Raw genomic sequence first — 17,768 nt, 5'->3', positions numbered from 1 at the left:
GGCTTGGGCCTTGCACGTGGAAGCTTTAGATCCTTTGCCTAGGGCCCATCCTTATGGGAATCCTAGGAGACCCTCCTTACTGGCCTTCCTACTTCCCACCACCATGTGTTTGCACTGGCTGTGCCCTATGCCTCCAACTCTCTCTTTCCTCATTTCTACCTCTCAGAATCCCAAGTTTCCTTCAAGGCTTAGCTCAAATGGTACCTTCTTCATGAGAAGTTTCCTGATCCCCTAGAGGCATCCCCAGTCCCCCCCCACCTTCCCAGCCAATAACCTTGGAGCTTTTGTACCTATATACATGTACGTGTGTACACATTTGTGCATGTATATTTGTGCACACATCTCTGTACACTTCTGTATATGCACCTTTGTTGTTTTTTCTCCCCTAGTAGATTGGAAACGCTTTGAAGGCAGACTTTTGCTTTTTGCCTTTGAAACTTTGTGGTTTGTAGCCACCTACTATATGTTTATTGATTAAATGGTGTTATAATTTTAGGACTGCAAGGGACCACAGAGATCACCTTGCCCTACCCTCTCATTTTACAAGTTAGGAAACTGAGGCCCAGAGGTGATGTGACTTTGCCACAGTCAGTGAATGGCAGAGAGGAGAAGAGCCCAGGTGCTCTAGTGGCCCAGCTCTGCCCTTTGCTGCTCATTTCCAGTAAAGGGCTGCCTCACGCTGACCGCCTGATGGCCTCAGCGCGTTTCCCTAGTGTGCTCTGTGTGTGTGTGTGTGTGTGTGTGTGTGTGTGTGTGTGTGTGTGTGTGTGTGTGTTGGGGGATGGGGACAGCACTTGTCTCACTTCCTCCTCTCCGACAGCCTTGGCTTCACCTCCCAGAAAAGCCTAGTGGTGAATTCATTCATTGTCTATCCCAACCCAGGTCGGGAGGGGCCCAGGGGACTATCCTACCCACTGCCCTCCACCCTCCCTGCAGTGATCTGAGGGCCCTGGCGATGGTCATGGTCGGGGAGGCATCTCCAAGCCATCCCCTTCCCCTATTTCAGCTAGCCCTGCCTCCTCTTCCTGAGTCAGACTGATTGTCAGACAGCCCCCCTTCCCCCTTCCCTTTCCCCTTCCCCTTCCCTCTTCCCCCTCCCCACCTCTCCTGCCTCACATACACACACACACACACACACACACACACACACACACACACACACACACTCTCTCTCTCTGTCTCTCTCTCTCTCTCTCTCTCTCTCTCTCTCTCTCTCTCTCTCTCTCTCTCTCTCTCGCACACAGGCTTTGGCTGCCTGGCCTGGGCTCTCCCACCACTGGCTCATCTCTCCATTGCTGCCCCATCCTCTGGGAGAAGAGACCTTTTGTTATTCAAATCACACACTTGGGGCTGCCCGGCCCTGGCTGCCACTGCTGCTGCTGCTGCTGCTGCTGCTGCTGCTGCTGCTGCTGCTGCTACCGCTACCGCTGCTGTTGCTGCTGCTGGCTCCCGTGCACCAGCCCGCCGCAGCCCTCGGAGCCCTCGCCCCCTTCTCCTCTCCCCTCCCAGAGTGGCTTGGGCCCCTCACTCCAGCTGATCTCTAGATTTCCTCTCTCAGGTGGAGGGCAGGCGTGGGGGGGCTTGCTTTCCGGAGCTGCCGCAGGCCCCCTCCTCCTCCCCACTCCATCCTTCTCTTCCCCATCCTGCCGCCCCCCCTTCTGTGTGCTGCTGCAGCTCGCAGCTTTTTAATCTCTCCCTGTCCCTCCACCCCCATCGCCCTCCCCTGCTTCCTCTGTGCCAGTCCAGCTCCATGGGAGCTCCGCACTCCATGGCAGGCTCTCCCTGCCCCTCTGCCCACTAACATGGCACTGTCAGCACCCAACTAACCAGGAGTAGCAGCTTAGAGGGGAGCAGGAATCTGGTCCGCCTCCCGACTCCAGACTCGGTCATGGATGTGAGCAAGATGGTAAGTGAACTGCGGGGCTCTAGCCAGTGACCCCTCCTTCCCCTGGCTTCCCAACCTCCCCCCCATTCGGGAACTACATCCAGGGATCAGTGAAAGTTTCTTTATTGTGGAGCCCTGCCTCACCCGGGCCCAGCTCCCAGCTTGTGGGAGGGAGGCAGAGACAGTGGGAAGGAAGGGGGCTCTCCCAGCTGCTTCCTAGTCTGCTGAGGAGGCTGTCTCCGGATATTGAGGATGCTCAGATAGCATCCTCTCTGCCAGCTGAGAGGCGAACTCCAGGGTTGCCAGTCCACCTCCTCACCCCAAGGAAATGGAGATTCCCCACCAAGCTATCTGACTGTCCCGTAACTCTTAGTAAAACCCAACAGGTTTGGAACGAGTGTGGTGGAGTGTATCTCCCTCTGGGCCCCACATACCTGCTTCAGGTGCATGGGCAGAGGGCACAGCAAGGTAGCCATGGCCATCCTTTAGTGTAGTCCATAGAATAGGGAAGGCTACAAACTGGAAACCTGGAAAGACCAAGGCTAGATAGAGGTGGAACGCAGGCGGACGGGGAGACAGATGAGAAGGACGGGGGTGGGGGGAGCAAGTCTCCAGGAGAGAGGATGTGCTTTGGTGACTAGGTGTGGGGGCCTTTATCCATCCTGTTTAGAGAAGCCTGAGAAACTCAAAGGTCCCTTTTCTTTTTCCATTCCCAACTGCTGTAGCAATTCAGATCCTGCTCATAAAGGGATCCACATGCCCTCAGGGACCCGGACTGGGTATTTGTCACTCCACCCTCCCAGAACAGCTCTGAGCACATAGCAGGTGTTGAGTACTTTCCTTAATTGATTCTGGCCCCTTCGGAAGCGCTGGGGCACCCCACCTCCCCAACAGAGAGCTGATTATCATATGTGCAGCTGAGCTCCGAGACTAGCGGGTGGTTCCCCCCTGTGTGGATGGGGCAGCCCTAGTGTTGGTATAACATTCAACCAGGAGTCCTACCTTGCTCCCATTGTGGACACCCTGGATAGAATGGACCCTTCCTGAGAAAAGACTGTCTCTTTTGCTTTTCTGCCCCCTGGCCCACATCACATTGTGGGCACTTAATGATGCCTGTTAACTGACTGATCCCCTCCAGGTGGGGTAGAACCCTGGGGTGGGGGTCTCTACCCACTAATCTGGATCATGGACTGGTGAGGACATAGCTTGATCTTTCTGTTGGGCTACAAGGATGCTTCGGGATTGTTGATAGTTGATGGGGCCCAATATCGGGGGTGGGGTGGGGTGCTTTCAGGGAAGTGTTGCTATCTCGGATATTTTTGTCCAGGATTAAAGCCAGGTTCCTAAGAAGGTCAGTATTCCAGGGCGGGGTTGAGCGGTGATCACCATGGAAGAATCCAGGCAAATTTCTGTCAGCTCAGGTTATGGGGGCTCAGCCCGCTGTTCCTTGGCTTTCTCTGCCCACTCCCTCCTCCCTCCTTTAGAAAACTGCAGAGGACGGGGTGGAACTGGGACCATTGTACAAAGGGGCAGGTGATCCCTATCCCCCAGGGACACCTGCAGGAATAGGGAGGGGGTAGTGCTAGAAAGGGGAGGGCATGGGGGCAGAGTGGAAAATAAAAGATGGGAGGTGGGCCAGACTTAAACCTCTGTGGTCGCTTAGTCACCCGTGTGACCCAGTGGGCAGGTGAGCTGCCTTGGCCAGGCAGGGCTGGATAGGGGTGGCTGTTCACAACTTAATCCCACAGTGGCCTACAGGGAAAACCAACATGAAGGCAGCCCCCAGCCCTTTGAGGATGATTAGAATGTGCTCAGCCTGAGAAAACAGGACCCTGAGAAACTGCCAGGCAGCAGGTTCCCCTTTCCCTGGGCATGGGGGGGCAAATGTCGGGCACCCAACACCTACTGCTTTTATGGTCCCTTGATCCGATCCCCCAGACAAATGACTGACAGGTGTCTGACCAACAGATGGGGGGGCTGATCATGTGGCACAGGAGCCACTCTGCCCTTGTCCCCCCTCCCCACACCCAGGCCTTTTATTAATTGCTATTAATTTAATATCTGCCATGAGGGGGAGATGAGGAAGCAGAGAACAGAGTCCATGCCCTGGACACAGCGTCTACCTTTAAAGTCTTAAATAAAAGCGTAAGCATAGACACACTATGTGTGTGACAGGAACTCAGGGACAGGTGGGGGCGTGAGGAGAGATGGGGGGGGGGGCGGCTTGTAGACCAGGGCAGCAGGACAGGCGGGCGCACGGAGGCAGGGATGCATCTGACACTGAGCAGAGAAGCTGACCTGGCTCCAGAGGCTTCACGTCCCAGTTTGTGGAACAGATGCAACGAACAAGTCACCCGGGACCAAGCTCAGGTTTGCTCTGGTGCAGTGTCCATAGTCTCGCAGAGGGGACAAGCACTGGAGGCCGGGAAGAGCCTGGGGAGGGAGTAAGCGTCTAGAAGCAATGCAAAGCCTATCTATCTGTGAAGACCCTAGGATTCTGGATTTAGAGCTGGAAAGGACCTCAGAAGGCACCCAACCCCCTCATTTTACAGATGAGAAAATTGAGGCCCAGAGAGCTGAAGTAACTCAGGATAAGAGATTTTGAGCAGGAAGGGATCTCAGAGGCTATCTCGTAGAACGTACTTACTTTACAGTTTAGGAAATTGAGGCACGTGGCGCCTACATTGGTTCCTTTGTGTCGGAGACCCTCAACCAATCCCTAAACAGAACCACACCAGGGCTTGTGAGAGTAACACATAGTTCCAGCTTAGCCCCAGGTCCACAGAAGGTCTAATGATTTAGTCCTTATAGGTGAGGAGGGAGAGGCAAGGATGGAGTTGCATGGGATGGGGCAGGATTCCTTTTATCTTTATTTCTTCTTTCCTTGCTTCTTTTTGGGGATAGAGCAGGCTTCCTGGTGACCAGTTTCTGCAAGGATTTCATTCCTAGGGTCTTCTGACCCCATAGAGCAGCCTGACAGTTTGGGGCCCAGACAAAGGTGATATCATATGTTCATCAATTATTCAGCTATCAGGAGCCCAGCCTGAGATCTGCCATGCCAAGCTGTTTATAAAGAGCATATGAGGCCTGGAGCAAGAATACCTTTGTCCATCCAGGCATACTCACTGAGGCTCAGGCAGGCCCATCCTGAGCTTTTCTCCCATGTGAGGAATGCCCCCAAGATCATTCTTCTTTAGGCTGAACACCCCACTATCCTCATCCCTGATGCAGCAGCCTCAGTCCACTACTTCAACAACAGCTGAGTGCTTTCCCTCAAGAAGAAGAGGGACCTCCCCAAAAAAGAATCCTCCCCCCAGTGCTAGCACTTGAACAGCATCCTTGGTGGAGCTTGACCCATCTCCTGATGAACATGATATGAAGAGAAGGCAGCCAGATTCCTCTCCCACCGCACCCTCTTCTGCTCTAGAAAGGCCTGAGGGAACCATGAAAGGCCACATTCTGATTGGCCAGTTCTGTCCAAAACGTAGACCAGCTTTCCCAAGGCTGGTCATCTTCTTGAATCAGGGTACAAATGTCTGGGAACAATAGTCTCACCATCTGGTCAGCCTGCTGAATTATTGATTAGCCTGTGATATCACCGTGTCCTGGCATCACTGGTCTTTTTTTATGTGAGGTAGATGATCAAGTATTCCTTTATCTGACCTACAGAATGCGTGTTACTGGCTGCACAGTAAAAACAGACGTTTTTGCCCACAAAGACCTCATCGTCTGAAAAGGGAGACAAGATAGAGAGATGTAAGCCAACCCAAATATGTACAGCAGTTATGAAATTTTAAGGGGAAAGGCTGAGTTCAGATTGTGTTTCCAGGTTCAAAGACAGGAGAGTGATCTGGAAGTGTTGTGGCAGTGATGGTTGTAATTTGAATAATGATCTCAAGGGAACCTCAGGCAACTAGAAGGTAACAAGAGTGAGGAGATGGCATTTCAGCTCAGAAGATGGTAGCACTTGAGCTAAGAGGAGCTTCAGAGGCCATCTTCTCCCACTCCTCACCCTACAAATGGCAAAACTAGGACCCAGAGTGATTGAGTTCTTGGCCAAAGTTTACAGAGTTAGTAAGTGCCCAATGTGGGATGTGAACCCAAGTCCTCTGATTCCAGATCTGCTTAGACCATAGACACCACTTAGACGATACCACCACCTATAGAATGGTGACATTAAAGAAGGGTGTCAGCATATTGGAAAGAGCACTGACCCCAGAATGAGAAAGCCTTAGTCTAAGTCCTTGTCTGGCCACTCGTAATTGTATGACTTTGGGCTCCCTGAAAATCACTGAGTGTAACGACACTCATGCCATGCCAGAGTTGGTGTCAGGAAAGAACAAAATAACCCGGAGCTGCCACCACTGCAATTACTCCAACAATAATATTATGATTACAATAGAAGTCTACTGTCTTGTCTAAAATGACAGGTGGGAAAGCCCTCCATGACAAGTATAGATATCAAAATGCCTTTAAAAACTCAGCCAGTAAGTTTCCCTGGATCCAGCCCTCATCACACATTCCGTTGTTGTCCACAATCATTCAGATTATCTCTAAAAACTTAAAAGCAACTTTTTAATGGATACCAAGTGCTCATAATCTCTACGCAATGGTGAAAGAAAAGGCATTAAAACATGACAGTCTTGCAGAAAGAATCTGAGTAGTATGGGAACAGGATGAAATCCTCACCATCCTGTCTGCTCCTGGAATTGTCCTGAGGATGTTCCCAAGGAGATGGCAGCTCAAGACACAGTTGACAGTCTCTTAGTTTGGAGCCCAGAGGATAGAGTGCCCTCCTTCTCTTCTGAGTTGATGGTGTTTGGGAATGGATGGATAATTGGCTCTAGCCATGTTCTTTGCAGCTCCAGAGGGCAAGGGTATAGGGTTACAACAACCAGGAGGCAAATCTTGGCCCAAGATACAGAACTTTCTAGTAGCTAGAGTTATCTAAAAAATGAAATGGGCTACATTGTAAAGTAGTGAGTTCCTGGACACTAGAAGCATGGAAGCATTGGGTAGATTTGCATGTCTAAGGATGTTATAGAGAGGGGGAACTCCTTCATTGGGAGAGAAATTGGTCTAAGTGTTTTATAAGGTCCCTTTCAACTTTGAGATTTGATAATTCAACCATTAGATCTTCGAACAGTTGGGGTGTGTGTGTGTGTGTGTGTGTGTGTGTGTGTGTGTGTGTGTGTGTGTGTGTGTGTGTGTATGTGTGTGTGTGTGTGTGTGTGTGAGTGAGAGAGATTCTCCTTTCTCATATCATTGGCATTTCCCATTAACTCCACACTCTCCTTTTAAAAAATAACTCTTTCTTGAAATAAAGAAATCCTATTAAGAAAGCAAATCACCACGTTGACCATGTCTGACATTTGCCCCATTCTGTTTATCACCTTCCTCCCAAGAGGCCACAGGAATGTTTCACCGTCTGTTTTCTGAAGTTACAACTGGTCTCTTCAGCAGTCAGCGTTCTTATGGCATTCCATATTGTTTTCCTTTTTGTTATTGTGGTCATTATGTACATTATTCTCCTGGTTCTGCATGTATGAGTTCACTTAAGTTTTGCCCATTTCCCTGATTTTTTCATATTCCTCATTTCTTATGACCAATAATATTTCATTTCATTTTATATACCACAGGTGTACAGCCATTCATTCTTTGCTACCCCAAAAAGCTGTGATTTGAGTATTTTTGCCAGCATCAATGAATTGATATTAAGTACCTACTATGTGTCAGGCTCTGGGCTAAGCTCTAGATATATAAAAAGAGGCAAAAGACAACTCACAGTCTAATGGAGAGACATCCCACCAAGTGAGACTTCATCACTGTCTTCGACCTTCTTGGGGACAAAGTGATATGTGTAGTAGCAGTATTACTGAGGCAGCAGTTATGTACAATTTAATGTGCTTTGTAGCATAATTTTTATTGAATTTCAGAGAAGTTGGATGGATTCAGTTCAGTGGAAAGAGTACTAAACTTAGTCACTGAATCTGAGTTCAAATCCATCCCCACATTTTTACTTACCACCTATGTTACCTTGGGCACATCATTCCTCCTCCCCCAGGCTTAGTTTCCCCATCTGAGCCAGGAGAGGGTTAGATCAGGTGGTTTCTGAGATCCCTTCCAGCTCAACAGCTATGATGTTTCTAGACAGCAGTTTGTGGAAAAGACCCAGGGATCTCATGGTATATGGATCGGTAGGAGTCTATGAGACAGCAGCTGAACAGAGCAGCCAAAAACATTGGTGTGATCTTGGGTCATGCTGATGCTTCCATCATCCAGAGTGTCCAGAACCAGGCAAGAGATTGTCCTGGGGTATTTTCTACAGTCAGGCCACATTGAGAGTATTGTGTTCTGTTCTGGGTGCCATGTTTTGGGAAGAAAGGACAAGATGAAGTGTTTCTAGAGATTAGAAGCAAACCAGTAATCACATAAGGTTTAGAAGAGATACATGATGGTGACTGTCCTCAAATGTTTGAGGGATTGTTAAATGGAGGAAGAATATGATTTGTTCTACTTGGTCTAAGAGGGCAGAAGCAAGAGCAGTGAATGATGGAAGTGGTGAATGAGCAAAATTGGATTTGATGTCAGGATGTCTTCACAATGGGAGCTGTCCAGCAGTGGAAAGGACTGCCCCAGAAGGTGGTAGGTTCCCCCTCCACAGAGGTCTTGAAGCAGAGACTTGATGTTCCCCTGCTGGACATGCTCGAGTGGTTATTCTTGAGGGGCCTGGGTTAATCTAGATCCAAGGTGTCAAATACACAGCTTGTGGATCCCATGTAGCCTAAGCCAGATTAAAATGTAATTTGGAAATGTTTAACAACATAAATAAAAATATAATAAGATGCAGATAATGTTAATATGTGGTTTTCTAAGTCACTCTGTAGCCCATAGGGATCCAAATGCAGGGTTTAGTGGCCCTGTGTGTATTTGAGCTTACCACCACTGGAGACTGCTGAGATCTTTCCAATTCTCAAGTTCTGGGCTTCTCTGATTAAGTCAGATCTCCTTAAAGACATCCACTGTGGAAAACAAATTGTGTAAAAGAGTCCAGATCCCAAAAGAAAAACCATCATCCATGCCATTACCCCCTTTTTGGAACAAATGACAAGAATTGACCATAAGGAAGGAGATGTAGTTCAGAGAACAACCAGCCCAACACTAGTATGAGTAATGTGGCGTACCCACATCTAGCCAAGGGATTTCCTTGGTGGGCCCATTATTGGAAAAGGCAGTCAGCAGCTATCTTCTCCTCCTCTGGAATGCAGTAATCCCAGTCCTAGATGGTAGATGACAGGACCAGATGGTGTGCTCTCCCAGGTGTCCACCCCTCCCCAAACAGGAGGATGACTTCATCATCTATGCACAAGAAGTCACCAGGACTTGTAACCCAAGATACAGTCATCTTTGGGAAAGGTCCAGGCCGTGGAGTCAGAGGACCTGAGTTCAGATCCTGCCTTTGAAATTACCTGTGGGACCTTGGACAAGTCTGGACCTCAGTTTTCCCACCTGCAAAATGTGGAGGTCAGATTAGAAGACCTTCAAGGCCCCTTCCAGCTCTCTGTCCATGATTCTATGATCCTAAGACACTTCTCTCCAGACCTCAGTTTCCTCATCTATAAAATGAAAGGGGGGGATTGGACCAGCTGACCTCCGAGGTTCTTTACAGCTCTAGATCCTTTGATTCTATTTCTCTGATGATCCAATGAGAATTTGGATTTGTAGGGGATTTTGACCAGCAGCCAGATTCATAGGACTTCCCTAAGAGTATGGAGTGGGTAGTAGGAGGCATTAGACTCCTTTCAAAATCCTCTTAACAGGATTAAAAGGTCTTCTGGTCTGAGGGAGAGACATTTTATGTGGTTTCACAGACAGAAGTAAGAGTAGATCATATGGGTAGATTTACTTGGTTGAGAGTGGAGTAGGGGTGAAGGTAAGATGGGAGATGGGGAGCAGAGGTGGGGAAGGGGCAACTGGGGAAGAGAAAGAAGGATTGAAGCACTTTCAGGAGAGTCAGAATGAGAGCCCAGCCATCTACTTCTGAACTAAGCAGCGTTTGGCCCATCCCATTAGGGGCCTGTCAGCCTTCCCTGCCATACACAGAGCCCTTACAGAAGCTTCTGCCCTTACGATCCCCAGAAGATGTTAATTCCACTTGACATTTGTTAAGTAAACACCTACCATGTTCAGAATGGGAGCTGTCCCATGATATCATAGACAAGAATCTGGCCTTGGAGTCAAGAAAACTTGGCTTTGAGTGTTGCCTTTAACAAATACCAGTTGTATGACCCTGGCCAAGTCACTTGGCCTCTTAATGCTTCAGGCAACTCTCTAGGATGATAAATTGTGGCATCATTACCAACATTCTTTGGTGGAGGGGCTTTCCTCTGTGGGAGTTCCCCATATTAATGAAATTAAAGGTCCAGTCCAAATAAAAAAAATCAGAATAATCCAATGATTGGCCTAAAATAGACAAGGGATTTTGGGAAACCCTTTCTCCAAGGTCCAAATAAGACTTTGGTTTTGTAGGGAAATTCTGCTTGTGACCAGATTTGTGGGGTTTGGGGGGGAGGGGCAGGACAGGGAGAGTAAGAAGTTGGCAGAGATAGCCAAACAGGAGGGGACCTCATGGTGCCTCTCAGATTGGGGGGCCTGGGAGCATATCTGCTGGGACAGGAGTGCAGAGCAGCTCCTCAAGGATCCTGTCATTTCATAGGCCGTATACACAAATGACTGGGTCTGGGAGACCCTGGAGTCGAACACTCCCATTTTACACATGAGCAAGCTGAGGCCCAGGGTTGTTTAATGAAGCAGTGTCTAGAGCTGGGTGGTACCTCAGAGGTCATTGAGCCCAAGCCCCTCATTTTACAGAGGAGGAAACAGGCCCAGGATCATACAGGTAGTAAGTGTTAATGGCAGGATTTGAACCCAGGACTCCTGAAGGTGGAGTTAGCATTCTTGTACCATACTGCCTCCCAAACAAGCGAGCTTCAAGAAAAGCTTCACAGAAATGGCACGCCAGCTGCTTGATTTCCATCCGTGACTTGATGGGATCATGGGCGAGGCAACAGTCATGCTTGGAATCATGTGCGTACTGCCTAGAGCTCACAAAGTGCCTTCACACGTTATTTCCTTGGATCCACATAAAGATCCCCAGGGGGGTCAGGCCTTTCTTGGGTCAGTCAGTGGCTCCAGCTCAGATAGGTGTGGGCAGTGCTCAGAGATTTCAGACTCCCAGCTGCCTTCCAATATCAACCTCAGAGAAGCCTCATGTGGGAAAGGCTTTTAGGGGTCCTCAGTGAGGTCCTGGGCGCTGCCAATAGGTGTGGCACAAAAACTCCCTTTAGATGGATGGAGAGGAGTGAGTCTTACCTTACCTGGTGAAGAGATACAATGACTCTGTCATGTATTGCACACACGCCAAGACTGGGCACCTGCTGTGGAGCTGGAAGTGGGCCTGGCTCCCTGCTGGGAGGACCCCTTGGTCACTCTGATACGTTGTAGCCAACAGCAGGACTGCTGACCCCTGTTCCCCCACCCCAAGAGCTAGCCTGTGACATAAGCAACAGATCTCGGGTGGGCCTGAGTGAGTGTGAGTATGCGTTGTGTGTGTGTGTGTGTGTGTGTATGTGTGTGTGCTACACCCAAGACACGCTGGTGCCTTTGCACCAGGGTAGCTTAGAAGCCTACACAGTGAAAGTCAATAATTCCCTGGAAAAGGAGCAGCCTTGGACACCATCTTGTACACAAAGTCTTTCCTGACTCCCCCCACCTCCAACACCCTCCCTCCCTAACTACCCGGTACTTAATGACTTAGTGCATGTAGAGATATGTGTCCTTTGTCACTTCATACTGATGCTGTGTATGTTTTCTGTGCCCTGGTGGACATCCCCATCAGGACGGAAGCTCATTGGGAGAAGGGGTTATTTCATTCCTTACACTGGTATATATAGCCCCTCACATCAGATGTAGCACATAGTAGGACTGCTGGATTAGAGGGAGGGACTGCTGAATCAAGATCCTGTGGGAGTCAGGGAGGAATGGGTCCCAGGGCCAGGGAGGGTTTAGTTCTACAGAGGAGAGATAATGTGCTCCAGTGGAAAGATAAATGGAATGGAATCCAAGGAGCCAGGTTCAGATCTCACCTACATCGCTTACTTACCTGCAGGCCCCTGGGCACATCAGTTAGCTGCTCTGAGCCAAGGTTTCCTGGCTGTGAAGTGAAGGCTGGGCATGGTCCTTCCTCTGTGGGGAGAAGAAGGAAAAGGAGTGATCCTGTCGGGAAGTCTGGTGGAAGTGGGTGGGGATGCCCATCAGTCATTTCCTAGGACCTCCCCTTCTGCCCCAGCTACAGGGCGTCACACAGATACGCACACACACGCACACACATACTCACACTCACAAATACACACATACACTCAAACACACACAAATACACACACACTCATATATGAATACCCCCACACACACACATACTCACACACATGCACAAATACACATACACTCACACGAATACCCACACACATACACACAAATACACACACTCACACACATACATACAAATACACACACATACAAACACACATACACATATTCACACACACAAATACACACATACACTCACACACAAATACACACACACTCATACATGAATACACACACACATGCACAAATACACACATACACTCACACGAATACCCACACACACACTCACATACACACACTCATACACACACACAAATACACACACTCACACACATATACAAACACACACATACACATATTCACACACACACACAAATCCTCATACACACACACACACACACTCACACACATACATAACACACACTCGCTCGCTCTCCCTTCCTTGACTTCCTTTACTCCCAGCCCTCCTTGGACCCTTCCCTCCCCCAAGGGGAGAAAGGGTTTTGTTCTGCTAGGGAAGCAGAAGTGAGAGTCCTGACCTCAGTCATTTCTGAGAAAGTGTCATCACATCCGGCCTAGGAGCTGTGGTCGGATGATGAAGTCGTCTGCTGGACCCAAGAGCGAGGCCATTCTCCCTTTCCCTCCGCTCTTCAGAAAAGTAGCTCAGTCATTCCTGTTGACTGAGGGACCACTTTGATCCAGTAGGAAGAGTGTTGGATGGAGAATCCACAAGATGTGGGTTCAGATCCCACCTCAATCACCTACTAGTCACATGACTCCCCCTCTCTGACCTCAGCATCTTCATTTAACTCTGACCCTGAGGCCTCGATTCTAATTCTGGTCTCACTGCTGGGTGACCTTTGGCATTGGCATTGTCCCTCTGGGGACCTCGGTTTACTTATCTGTAAAATGGGGAACTGGCCTCACAGACCTCTGAGGGCCTAAGGCTATGACCCCATGAGGCCACTCTCCACAGAGCTCCTGCCATCCAAGGCCTCCAGAAAGCATTCAGTCAGTTAGCAAAGTTTACTTGGTTTTGTTGTTAAGCTGTTTCGGTCATGTCCAACTCTTTATGACTCCATTTTGGGTTTTCTTGGCAGAGATACTGGAGGGGTCTGCTGTTTTCTTCTCCAGCTCATTTTACAATTGAAACTGGGACAAACTGACTTGCCCAGCGTGGGGCAAACTGACTTGCCTAGTAAGTGTCTGAGGCTGGATTTGAACATAGGAAGATGAGTCTTCCATACTCAATGCCTGGCTCTCTATCCACTGCACCTGGCTGCCCTGTTTACTTGGTAAAACATGATGCCTTATCTACATTTTGAATCCCCCACCTTGCCCAGCATCCGCACACAATGGTCAGTTAAACTGGCCACAATCCGATGAAGTAGACAGTGTAATTATGATCTTGTTTTATAGAGGAAACTGAGACTAGTAGAGCCAGTCATGTGACTTGACCTAGGACAGAGCTGGGATGTAAAGCCTAGTCCTCCACCTCTGAATTCTCTGCCCTTCCCATTAGAACACCATAGAGTCAAGCAGGTCTCTGAAGGCTTACTAGGGTTTGGGATTGAAGGGAGGGCCTGAGAGGCACAAGACGGGGATGTGATCTGGGCCCTGCCATCACCTCACCCTGTGGCCTTGAGCAAATGACATCTTTGGGGGCTTCTGTTTCCTCTACTCAATGAAGAGGTTGAAGCAGCTTTCTTTTTCTTTTCTTTTTTTTAAAGCGTTATTGATGGGGTTGGGGGAAGGTTGTTGTTTCTACAACACAGTTATTCCTGGAAATATTTGTCCTTTCCCTGGAGAATCAAGTCCTCCCTTTGGATAAAGAAAAACAGTTAAGCGAAAAATGCAGTGACCACGTCTGAGAACATGTACAAAATTTGCCTTCCTGCTCTCCTGTCTTGATGCTGAGATGAAAGTGCTGTGCTGCATTATCTTTTTTCCAATAACTTTTATGGTTTTTCTTTTCTTAAAAATATTATTGATTTTTTTGTTTTATATCAGTTATTTTTGAAAGAAAAAATCTATAGCCCGTTCCAAATTAAACCTTATTGGTAACAAAGGAAAACAATTCAGCCCAGAACATTCTAATACAAGCAATCCCATCTGACACATCACTCAGTCTCCCTTGACCTTCATTTCCTTATCCATAAGGTGAAGGTGGAGTAAACTCGATGGCCCCTGAAATCTCTTCCACTTTCTCCATGTGGGACGTTCTGTCCTGTTTGTCCCCTTCCCCTCTCCTCTGGGGCAGATGTGTTGTATCATCTGCTGCCCAGGAGCTCCCCAGGTTTTTTTCATTACTCACACTTGGGCTTCCTGTTCATGCCCTCTTTGTTTGCTTCCTATAGTTATTATGTCATATTCTTTTCTCATTCTGCTTACATCACTTAAGCATCGGTTCATACAAACCTTCCCACACTTCCCTGAATTCCACACATTTGTCATTTTTTCTGCATAAGAACATTCCATTCCATTGGTAGATTGCTTTGAACTACATGACTCCTAAGATCCCTTCTGCTCTGAATCACAGTCTGTGATTCTTTCTCCTGGGCTCCAAAGAAGGGGTGGACTGAGATCTGGACAAATGGGGACTGGGGACTATGTATCACTGCCCAAAGCGATGGCCGAGTAAGGACTCAGGCACCCAGAGCTTTCCACAGGCTCAAGAATCTCTGGACACAGCCCTGGGCCAGGATGTGGCCTCTTCTGCTGATGCCTTAGGAGGCCCCTTCCTGACAAGGTTTAGCTCACCCATGCTGAGTAGATGTAGTGAGCTTTGACCCTATGACAGTTTGAAATTGGAATGAGTGTGTCCAGGGTGGGAAATATCTTCAGAGTCATGTGGGAGAGGGTCTCTACCTGTTCTGTTTGCTCTGGGACAGGGGGAGAACCAGGAGCAGTGGGTAGACATTCTAGATATGCAGATTTAGGCTCATTGTAAATATCTTCCTAATAATCAACACGGTCCAGAACTAAAATGACTTGCTATGGCACATAGCGAGTTCCATCTCACTAGACATCCTCAAGCAAAGACTGGGTAATGACCCATCAGGAATGTTGTGTGTGCCATCTGAGAGGCCTCCTATCTCTGAGATCCTGTGGTCTTGGGAGACAAGGGAAGCCTCGGAAGCCTCAGCTCCCCAGGAGCTGTCCTAGCCTGTCTGAAGCCATCCAACTCCAGCTCTGTCCCTTGTGGATTTTCTGTTTGGATGGGTCAGAGAATTCCCACATGTCGAGTCTTAACCAAGCTAAAGGATGATATCATCTAAAGGACAGTCCAGCTGTCTTTCCATCAGCCTGCCTTGAAGGTGCCCAAGCACCATGAGATCATGCCATCTCTTTGTGCTCAGGTCTGCCCTCCAAGGATCCCTAGATGTTCAGGATGTCCTCAGTATCTGTGTCAGTGGACAGAAGGCATGCTGTCTGTGATTTCAGAAGGCATTTCGGGGGATTTTTGATTCTTCTTTGACTGGCTGTGACTGGGAACATTTCAGCTGCTAGCATCTCTGTCTCCTTCCCTTCTTTCTTCCCTCCCTTCACAGCAGAAGAAACTGAGGCAAACAGAGATTAAGTGACTTGCCAGGATCACTTCACTAGTGTCTGGGCCAGGATTTGAACTCAGGTCTTCCGGAGACCAGACCAGGCACCCTATGCACTTCACCACCTCGCTGCCCTAGATTTAAAATGGAAAGGGATGTCAGGCTGCTTAATCTAGTCCAAAATCCTCCTTTTACATACGAGCAAACTGAGGCCTGAGAATTTAGGTAAAATGACTTTAGGTAAACAGTAAATATGGAAGTCAAGGTTTGAACCCAGGTTTTCTGAGTCAGAACCAGGCATGGGTGTGGTACTGACATGTAGAGAGGACAGTAGTTTAGGAGCCAAAAGAAACAAAAAGCAGGTAAGGAATGGTGAAGCAAGACTGGGCCATCTGGTCTACCCGCACCCCTTACAGATCAGGAGGCTGATCCTAGAAGTGACTGGGCCATGGCCACATGAGTAGAATTGCAGACCATGAAGTGGACAATTTTAGATGTCACCTGGGTCAGCCCTATCATTTTTGAAGGATGAGAAATCAGGTCAAGATAACATGGGTAGGAGTCAGTAGACATAGAATTTGAGTGCAGAACTTCTGGCTCTAAGTGTCCGCTCTACCATACCAAGTCAAGTTCAGGCACTAAGAACCCCAAATCCAGGGTTTGCTTTCCCATGTCACATTGTGTCTGCCCTAGGAGAGAAAAGATGATACCAGGGAATTGAGTTTCAGGTGGTAGGGAATGAGAGACAAAGTCCTCAGTGTATTCAGAGAGACCTGAATCCAAGGTCGGTCTGTAGTGTGACCCTGGACAGCTCCCATCATCTCTCCACACCCTACAGCAGGAAGTTGCAGTCACTTGTGGGGTGTCCTCATCAATGCTCCCTGACACTGGTGAAATCACAGATCCTCTACCCCAGAATGGGAAACAAGGAGGCGGAACTGAGGATTTCCAAATCAGATAATCAGAACTGCGTTTGAAAAAGGCTGTTCTTGCATTTACCCCGAGTGGACTCCCAGGGAGGAAGTCTAGAAGCAGAAAGGGCAGTGAGAAGCTGTTGTAATAACTGAAGCATGAGGTGATGAGCGCTCAGGCTCAGAGTGGGAAGGGAAGGCAAAGGGCAAAACCTGAGGATGCCACAGAACATCTCTCTGGGCAGAGCAGTCTGCTGCACAGACGTTTCTTAAATTCTACTCTGTATAAGGCTCCTTGCTGGCTATGCTGGGTAGGGCTGCCATATGACATGGCCCTTGTTCCCAGACCTCTTAGGAGGGATTATAGGATCAGAGAGAGAGCTGGAAGGGACTTTAAAGGTCTCATTTTACAGATCAGGAAACAGGTCCAGAGAGGTCTGGCACCACAGGTGGTCAGTCACAGAGCTGGGACAGTCTTTCCCTTCTCCCCCACCCCATACCCCTCTGTGACCAGGAATCCCTATTCTACTTCGAGTTCTTCCTAGAAAAGACATGATGTAATGCCAAATCTGTGTTGGTCGAGAGGCACAATGGAAGCTGTCATGCGGTTGAGGACCTGCTGAAGTCACAGGCTAGGGGACTTTTGATCATGAGGAAGTTGGGAAAGACTGATGGGTTAGTAAGGGAAGTGTTCTCCTCACTTTCGACATGTTCAGACTCACCAACCCAGATGCCTTGCCCAGATGGCATGTCATGGTTAGGGCCCTGATGCCGAGCCACGCCTCCCCAATTTGGCAAGTGCCTATTAGGGACTGGCTGGGAAGGTGGGGGAAGCCTGTCTAGACAGCATCTCCTTAGAGAAACCAGCCAAGTGCTCCTGAAGCATTTACCTCTGACACACCACATTATGGCCCAGTCGGGCTCCTGGCCAAGTTCCTGGGGAAGGAGAATTGTCTGACGGAACTGACGCTTCCTCTGTGGCCCTGAGGAGGCTGAGCA

At 48.7% G+C, this 17,768-nt stretch overlaps 1 protein-coding gene across 4 annotated transcripts in view; it reads left to right on the top strand.

Moving 5' to 3' along the window:
• The window catches only part of HIP1 (huntingtin interacting protein 1), a 125,635-nt gene that overhangs the window by 50,449 nt on the left and 57,418 nt on the right, over positions 1 to 17,768 (top strand). Inside the window, exon 1 of one of the 4 annotated variants that reach the window (XM_072640237.1) lies at positions 1,418 to 1,906. The exons of 2 other annotated variants lie outside the window; for them this stretch is intronic. In XM_072640237.1, coding sequence (XP_072496338.1) covers positions 1,889 to 1,906 — 18 coding nt within the window. In that variant the 5' untranslated portion in view covers positions 1,418 to 1,888. Of the gene's footprint in view, positions 1 to 1,417; positions 1,907 to 17,768 lie in introns of those variants that run through there. One more of the 4 variants, XM_072640236.1, reaches the window with a different exon arrangement.

The sequence above is a fragment of the Notamacropus eugenii genome, chromosome 2, assembly GCF_028372415.1.
Source record: "Notamacropus eugenii isolate mMacEug1 chromosome 2, mMacEug1.pri_v2, whole genome shotgun sequence".
NCBI classification, from domain to species: Eukaryota; Metazoa; Chordata; class Mammalia; order Diprotodontia; family Macropodidae; genus Notamacropus; species Notamacropus eugenii.
The sequence above is the reverse complement of the archived record's forward strand: the minus strand, read 5'-3'. Positions and strand labels throughout refer to the sequence as shown.